The sequence below is a fragment of the Haliotis cracherodii genome, unplaced genomic scaffold (genome assembly GCF_022045235.1).
Source record: "Haliotis cracherodii isolate W230 unplaced genomic scaffold, xgHalCrac1.p SCAF_10, whole genome shotgun sequence".
In the NCBI taxonomy this organism is placed as follows: Eukaryota; Metazoa; Mollusca; class Gastropoda; order Lepetellida; family Haliotidae; genus Haliotis; species Haliotis cracherodii.
In genome coordinates, this window is record NW_027266265.1 from 42,507,101 (window position 1) to 42,515,769 (window position 8,669).

General features: G+C 39.0%; 1 protein-coding gene across 1 annotated transcript in view; it reads left to right on the top strand.

The window, feature by feature from the left end:
- Nucleotides 1-5,167, top strand: part of LOC139454399 (E3 ubiquitin-protein ligase ZNRF2-like) — a 29,505-nt gene extending 24,338 nt beyond the window's left edge. Inside the window, exons 3-4 of the mRNA XM_071236073.1 lie at nucleotides 1,726-1,831; nucleotides 2,701-5,167. Of these exons, the coding sequence (XP_071092174.1) occupies nucleotides 1,726-1,831; nucleotides 2,701-2,758 (164 nt within the window). The 3' untranslated portion in view covers nucleotides 2,759-5,167. The remainder of the gene's footprint in view (nucleotides 1-1,725; nucleotides 1,832-2,700) is intronic.
- The last annotated feature ends 3,502 nt before the right edge of the window (nucleotides 5,168-8,669 follow it).

An 8,669-nucleotide genomic window follows, 5' to 3' on the forward strand; every position in this document is an offset into this window, starting at 1 on the left:
TACATTGTAGCTCATGCTATTTGTAAAAGCCAGCTAAAGGAGCTCTGAATAATATTTGCTCAATATCGTGTATTATCACCACACAGCTAATGATGGATGATGACAAACAAACACTGTACACCCACCCACATCATGGCCGTTTCTCTCCTCATGGGGATTCCAGGCTAGATTAGGTTTCCAGTACATAGTACAGCGTAAGAAACTAACACTAGTCCACTAGTCCACTAGTCCATATAATGATAACATATAGCAAAACCCTTAAAAAGGGCAAATTCCTAGTAGTCCTTATGATACCTTTACCATTGGGCAGTTTGGCAAGGACTATAGGACTAGTGCCAATTTCTAACGCTGTAGTAGATCATGCTATTTGTAAAAGCTAACTAAATGAGCACTGAACTGGCTAATTGTTTATCACCAAACTGCAACAATGTAAATTAGTGGCCATGCTGTCAGCCACTAGGTTGCTTGTCCCTCACTGGGTTACGTGCAATAGAAACTCCCCTGTAGTTAAGGTATCATAAGGACTGGTAGAAATTTGCGATTTAAAGGGTTTTGCTATATGTTATCATTATAAGAACTAGTGAGCTGAAACTGTTAGTTCCTAACGCTGATTATTCAGGCTGTAGGGCTGGGACAAGTCCAAACGAGTATCATGTAGGTCTCATAAAATCGGTACAAAATGTCCTATTGGGAATTGTTTGAGCATAGCCCTGGAAAAAAGTATTAAGATAAACATATAAAATGATCTGGCCATGCTTACACTGAACTCGATTGATGTTTTGTTTGTTTGTTGTTTAACGCTGCACTCAGCAATATTCCAGCTATATGACGGTAGTCTGTAAATAATCGAGTCTGGAATAGACAATCAATTGGGGTACGATGACATGCATCAACCAAGTCAGAGAGCCTGACCACCAGATCCCGTTAGTCGACATTTTACGACAAGCATAGTTGCCTTTGACGTCAAGCATGGGTTGCTGAAGAGCTATTCTACCCCGGCTCTTCATGGATCGAACTTGATTGAAGCCATATTAAAATATATAAAAGTCAGAAAAAAATGTGAAGATTAGTCGCTTGTAGTGTAACCATGGCGTTAGAGATAATTTTTGTCATTGAAAATATATCACATGACATGACGTAGTCCTGTGGGTACCCGGGTCTTGCTCAGTACCCACTCGATCCAAGTATCCGAATTACCCGTCCCAGCCCCAGCAGGCTGGCATGATACTGCTTCAGCAAGCAGAGAGAGGGGTGTGTTATGGGACTGCAACATACCAGTCTGATCATGATGATATCGGTGCAAGTAATCATTGAAATAATTTCCACATGGTAGCCATGTTGCATTGGAAAGGTAAATATTTGACTAACTTATTGGGTTGTAGTACTATTAATACAGCGTCTGAAATTGGCTCTAGTCCTACATTCCTTGCCAAACTGCCAAATAGTTGCGTTATCATTAGGATTAGTAGATATATGCCCGTTTTAAGGATTTTGCTCTGTTATCATTATAAGGACGAGTGGACTAAAACAGTTAGTTCCAACTGCTGACTGTTGCCTATATGTCACTGTATGAAGCTTACAATGTATAAATATTTGTTGTGCTTCTACTTCTGGAAGGGGAGCATGCACCGCTGTACCCTCCTGGATCTGAATATGTTTTGGATTGTTAACAGTAACACTTAAAAACATTCACTCACTCACTCACACACTGTTGCTATGTTACAGAGGATGTGTTGCCAGATGACAAGGGTGAGTGTGTCATATGTTTTGAAGATCTGCAGAAAGGGGATACCATTGCCAGACTACCATGCTTGTGTATATATCACAAAGCGTAAGTACTGTTTATCATCAGCTTGTTAACTTTGTTAAACATGTTAAATCTCAGTCTTGTCAAAGTGGTTAACAGCAATCATGTCTCACTGTGCTTCCATCAGAACCGAGCTGCTGCTTCCAGATGCAATTCAAATACAGGTCCCTGTGTGGATGGTGTAGCTACATTGACATACCTCAAGTAGTTCCATTACAATCGGGGCATTGGGGTAGCCTAGTGGTTAAAGTGTTCACTCATCACACTGACGACCTGGGTTTGATTCCCTGCATGGGTACAATGTGTGAAGCCCATTTCTGGTGTCCAATGTTGTGATATTGCTGGAATATTGTTTAAAAAGGGCGTAAAACCATACTCACTCACTGCTATTATATTATATTCTACTTAGGCAATGGTGCTCATTGGTTGATATGTTTGTTCATTATGCTGAAGGATCAGGTTTGATACCACACATGGGCACAATATGGGAAGGCCATTTCTGGCATACCCTCCTGTGATATTGCAGGAATATTGTTGAAAGTGGCGTAAAGCTATACTTACTTGCTCACTGTATTGTACTTTACTCCTTGATTCATCAGTAAATATGTCAAATATCGCCTTAAACATTTTTAAAAGGCGACTATGCTTGTCTTAAAAGTCGACAGACGGGATCGGTTGGTAAGGCTCGCTGACTTGGTTGATACATGGCATCGATCCAAATTGTGTGGATCGATGCTCGTGATGTCAATCACTGGATTGTCTGGTCCAGACCGCCGTCATGTAGCTGAAATATTGCTGAGTGTGGTGCGGCGTTAAACAACAAACAAACGAAAACAAACACTCACTCATTACAGTATAAGCTGATCCACTGATTCAGTTCTTTTCCTTTGTAGGTGTATAGACAAATGGTTTGAAGTAAACCGTTCATGTCCGGAACATCCAGCTGATTAGAGATGCAAGGAGCTTTGGTGTGAGGACAGTGTCAGGAGTTCACAGCAGATGCAAAATGGTGGACAAAAAAACCCAATGGTGCATGAATTTTGTGATATCAAACCTTCAATGACCATATTTTACTTGCACAGAGAAATTGCACAACTGTCCTTATTGTTGTGGCAATTGTTAAATGCAGAGCAATTTTGTTTGTGCCGATCTGATAAGTTTTCTCTCAGATGACACAAGCAGTCAATTCTTGGATCAATAAGCCAGTTTCTATAGATAGTCACAGTTATTGATGGATCGCAAAGTCTTGGTTTGGATACACGATTTAGTTAAAGTCTTCAGCCAGCAGTCAATTGACCTCAAGGATAATCAATCAGAATGTGAAACAAATCAATGACTAACTTCCACTGATGGCTGCCGGTTGTCATCCGAAAAGATGACGTCACAAATCATTGCCAATCTCCCTGGGACACAGATTCTAAATGGAGAAGCGGAGTGGACTATATATTGTATTGATTGGCAAGGTGTAACAAGCAGGGTTTGATGGAATTTCCTGTTTTGTCTAATCTCTGATTTGTTTGATCTGTGTTGATTTTGTTGCAATGCTTCATAAATGGAAAGGACATTGCCGTGAAAACAGTTATTGCGACTTTTATTTGACCTTTAAAGTTGTGATCATGGAATGAGAAGTGTGCATATGCTAGGCTGGTTACCTAGGGAATGCCTTTACACAACATCAAAATAATTAACCCTTTTAAGACAGATCCCACTTTGAGGGCAAGTGGTACACATCTGTCATTGAAAGGGTGAAGGGCTGTTTTAGTTGAAAGCTCATAGTAGCTGTGTATATGTGCTGGAGTGATGTGTGTAAACTGTTTGGTTGGTTAATGCTTGCATTTAACCCAGTGAAAGGCAATGTGTTCAGAGTTGGTGGTGCAGTTTTGACACTATGTTTCAATGAGTGCCGTCTCCTTGGAGACGAGGACACTGACTTGATGGATATATGCCATGTGATACAAGTATTGAAGTGGTTTACTGATGTAACACATACTCCAGCGTGGTATAAATGTGGAAGCATCCGTGTCATGATACTCGACGAGAGAGGAATGGAGTGTCACATCAGTGTTTTATCAAAATAATTCTCAGAGGTTCTCAAGTTGCCACAAATCACCTGTTGGTAATAAAAATAAATGCAGTGAAATAAGAATGAGATTGTGATTACGATAGGATTTATTCATGCCAGTGCAACATCCATTTTTGAAGTTTTTGTGTAAAGTCATTTAAGGATGTTTCTGAAGAAATATACCTTCAGTTTTGACGGCGGAGTGGTGTAGTTGTGATTGATGTGGACACAGCACAAGCAGTCCTTTCTGCACACCAACAGTGTGTAAGGCACCACTACCATCTCCACCTTCACAAGCATCAGTCATTTATGTCTATGTATCGCCAGTCTGCAAGAGCTGGGTGGCAGGTCAACGACAGTCAGCCATCACCAAGCTATGCAGACTGTCAACGACACCCAGACACGTCAACATTATACTGATTTGTCAACGTTGCCCTGACATTTCAACATGAAACAGATTTCTCAAGATTACCCAAATGTGTCAACATTATTAGGCTTGTCAACATTACCAAGATTTGTCAACATTATATGGACTTTCAAACAGTGCCCATATTTGTCGACAATCTACTGATTTTGTCAATGGAACAGATATTGGTTACTGTACCAAGATGGTCAACTGCACCGATTTGTCAATTATGCACAGTGTATAGGGTCAATCCTACACTTAGTGTCAGCGATGCCTGGTCTTGTCAACAGTTGGGTTTTGAAAACAGTGCTCAGTTTTGTCAATTACTGGGCCTTGTGAGTGGTTCCAAGACTCTTTGTCTATGGTGCCATGGCTTATTGTCAATGGAGATAAGGACTTATCTATGGTTCCAAGACTTGTCAATGGTGCCAAAGCTGTTGTCAGTGGTGCCCAGGCATGTTGTCAATGGTGACAAGAATTGTTGTCAATGGTGACCAGGCATGTTGTCAATGGTGACAAGACTTGTTGTCAATGGTGCCCATGCTTGTTGTCAATGGTGACAAGACTTGTTGTCAATGGTGACAAGACATGTTGTCAATGGTGACAAGACTTGTTGTCAGTGGTGCCCAGGCATGTTGTCAATGGAGACAAGACTTGTTGTCAGTGGTGACAAGACTTGTTGTCAGTGGTGACAAGACTTGTTGTCAATGGTGCCCATGCTTGTTGTCAATGGTGCCCATGCCTGTTGTCAGTGGTGACAAGATTTGTCAACATTGTACAGACATTCAGCCAAATGAATCTACTGTGTGATATAAACTTTTTGTAAGATTGTATACATACTTGTACAGCATGTTGCTGCCACCAGGGATATGACCTGATATTATATATATATATATATATATATATATATATATATATATATATATATATATATATATAATATATATACATTGTGTCTGTCACTGCTTCTTGTAACCCAGTGGCGTGTGCATATGCCTAGAATTGGACTCGCAGCACTGTATGTGATCTGTCAGTTGCGTCGCATGCTATAGTGATGAAAAATGTAAAGTTTACGAACTAGTATCTACTTTTCTGATGTTACAAACTTTCTCAACAATGTCTTCAGTTAATTAGACTGTGTTTTCCTTAATTAAGACTTGTCTGGTAATTATTATGGATTTGTAGGTGACTTCATGATCACTTCATCAAAATCGTGAACAATCAAAGTCGTAACTGTTGTGAATCCTATTCCTATTGAATCCTATTGGATCCTAGGGCTTGAATATTGCTAAAATTAACATAAAACCAAATGACTCACTCACACAGTACTATCATCAAGTTACAATCAAACTGACCATTTTTGTGGTACTTTTAACTTGGGAGATTATTTCTATCCCAGATATGCTGAACAGTTCATTTTCAGTCCTCAAACTTCTACTGAAATTTGGGGTAGTAAACTTTGAAGTTGTTGGTACACACAAACTATGAAAAGAAAGCATTATAGAGACATAATCATTATAAGGGGCCCTCAAACATCTTTTCACCCTCACTGCATCCTTGGAGTCTAGGAATATGTGTCTAGAGTCTTAAAGTCCAGGTCTGGAGTCTGGGAGTTCAGGTCTAGGGAATCCAGGTTCTAGGTGTCCAGACTTGAGAATCTGTGTCCAGAAATGTAGGAGTTTAGGTCTAGAGTCTAGGAGTCTGGGTCCAAAGTCTAGGAGTTTAGCTTTATAGGTCTAGCGTCACCGGAGTCCAGGAGTCCAGTTCTAGAGTCAGCCTCATCACAAGACTTCCCTGGGGATACTCTGTGGAGCAGCAACAGTAGCAGCATCAGCATCGCATCAGCATCATCACGATGCTGGCATCTGGTAGTCCTTGAGCTCCTCATCCATACTGTGGTGCACTGTAGCTCACCCGTGTTGTACATGTATGACTGAGTGAGTGAGTGAGTGGGTGGGTGGGTGGGTGGTGGAAGTTTACATGTTGAAGGTGGACAGTTCGTTAAATTAGGAATATGTCTATTTGGCCAACATGGGTAATTGTTGCGTCACCATCACGTTCATAGCCTATTTGACATATGTTTGTGTCATGTTCATATATCAATACGATTAAAGAGCTCTCCCTACTCCGCATGGTCGGTTGGTTACATTTGCATTGATTATTCTATTTCTGGAACGTTATTTGCTCAAAGGCAAAAGTAACTGTGATCATGTGAGTTTATTGCCAACTATAAAAATAATAATTCTTGTGATGCCGCTTTGATTGGTCAGTTGTCTATGACAATTACCAGCGATTGATTTAACAGTATAAAACATGCTCTAGTGCACCCTGATATTGAAAAATGCAACCTATTATTTATCATTACATGCACTTAATGCATGTCGAAATGTTTTACAAATTTGTGACAGACTTACAAAAGAATGTTTTCTACACCACATTAATCTTTGAATTCAATACACTTTTTGTACAATACATCATTACAATTCTCAGTGTCATGAGTAATACAACATTGTCCTTTTGGCTTGACGTCATAAACCCTACCAGGTCAGTCTTATGATAATGACAAGAAAGCAAGAGAAATTATGGGATGTTTAAGTGATGCCGTTCAAAGTGATCTTGCCAGTGAACTGAACATTTCACAATGTTAATGACACTAATCTGGGATCAGATTTTATTTTTCTAATTATATAAGTCAACTATAGTTAATTTTTCGTCAGGTGTCAACATGCACCAGGTGCAAGCTAATTCTAGTTCCTAAATCATGGCCGACAACAAAGCTTAGTTCTATTTTTTTGCGTATTATCGTCAAAAGGAAACACGCCTCCAAAATGTTTCGTTCAAACTTCATCTTCAGAGAATGAAACTTCAGAGCCATTTCACCATAACTTGTGTCAAAATTCACAATTTGCCTGGCGGAATTATATTTGGAAATTTTGAATTTGATGAAACTTAGCAAGCCAAATGGGATCCATTTTAAGCCTGATTGAGTATCAACATGATCAATAATCTTCAAGGACGAAAATGTTTACAATTGCAGGTTAGTGCTTCTGAGAATATCATTTGATAAATAGACAGAATATGAACGCAGTTAAACATGAACACAGATACTTTGGCGTTTCTTTTGTATATTTGACCAACATGAGTATTGTCTGCATTTAATCATATTCACATATTTGGAGATGTTTGATGGATTCACCTATTTGATGAAAAGTACTTGTTTCTCATCATTGTCAGTTACATTTATTATTTCTTTAACATGTTTTGTTAGGGCGAAACTATTTGATTTACAAGGGGGACCTTATATTATAATGAAGCCCATTTTACTGAAAACGTTTAATGGATGCCTCGTATTGCAGGGAGGAAAATGTCCCCTTTTCTTGCAGACTGTATCTGTGTCTCCCAAAAAGCAGTTTGTTATTTATTTATTAAAAATAAAATTGACCACCCGTTTATGTTGTAACCCTTAATCGAACTCCTAAACATTAAAAAAATGAGGATCTGAAACCAAAATCCTACCACCCATCCACCCTCTGAAAATCAAATGGTTGCTCCCTTATGATTTTATCTATGGATCTCACAACACAAAATCAGGTCTAAGGGTCTTTACCTGATCTGTAAATCCAGCAACGGTTAGCAGCAGAACTGGAGATGGGAAATTATTGTCTGATTTTTGTGGTTGAGAATTAAATTAACCTTTGTCATTTTCATTTTCATCCAAAAACTTGTGTAAATACAAGCAGTGTTCTCCTAAATATTGCCTTAATTATACATATACAAGAGAAAGACAATATGACCAAAATAAATACAATGTGCATTCAAGATGCTGATCATTGTCGCAGTGGTAGAAGAGTCGTGAGTGTTTTGTTGAAGTTGTTCAGTGGGCCGAGGGAGAATGACGTGTTGAATGCAGGATGTGATTGTTGGTTGACATTTGTTGATGTAATTAACATGTCAATGATGAGGGGACCTAGTCTGTGAGTAATCATAATATATTCATGAATGTTCATGAGAAAAACAACAAAGTTGTTCATCAGGCAAGAATTTCATTATCAGGGGAGGTAACTCTTCAGGGTATCATTTCACTTGTGGAGACACATCCAATTCGGTGTTTTTGGCCTGTACCCTGTAGTCACCTGTATGTTTCTCTGGGCACTGGTGTGTAACAAACTCAGCTTTCAGCTTGATCCACCTGGGTTTGCTGTGTCATTTGTTTGTATGCCTTTTATTTTTTATTGGTTGGTTTACAAAAACTTTGGCCTGAAATTCAATGTAGGTGGTCAAATATAAATCATCTTCCATATTAGCACCGATATTGTCAATAATGAATGAATGAAATAACAATGGTAAGATAGTAATGATAATTGATTGGTTGTTGGATTTTTTAATAAAGATTT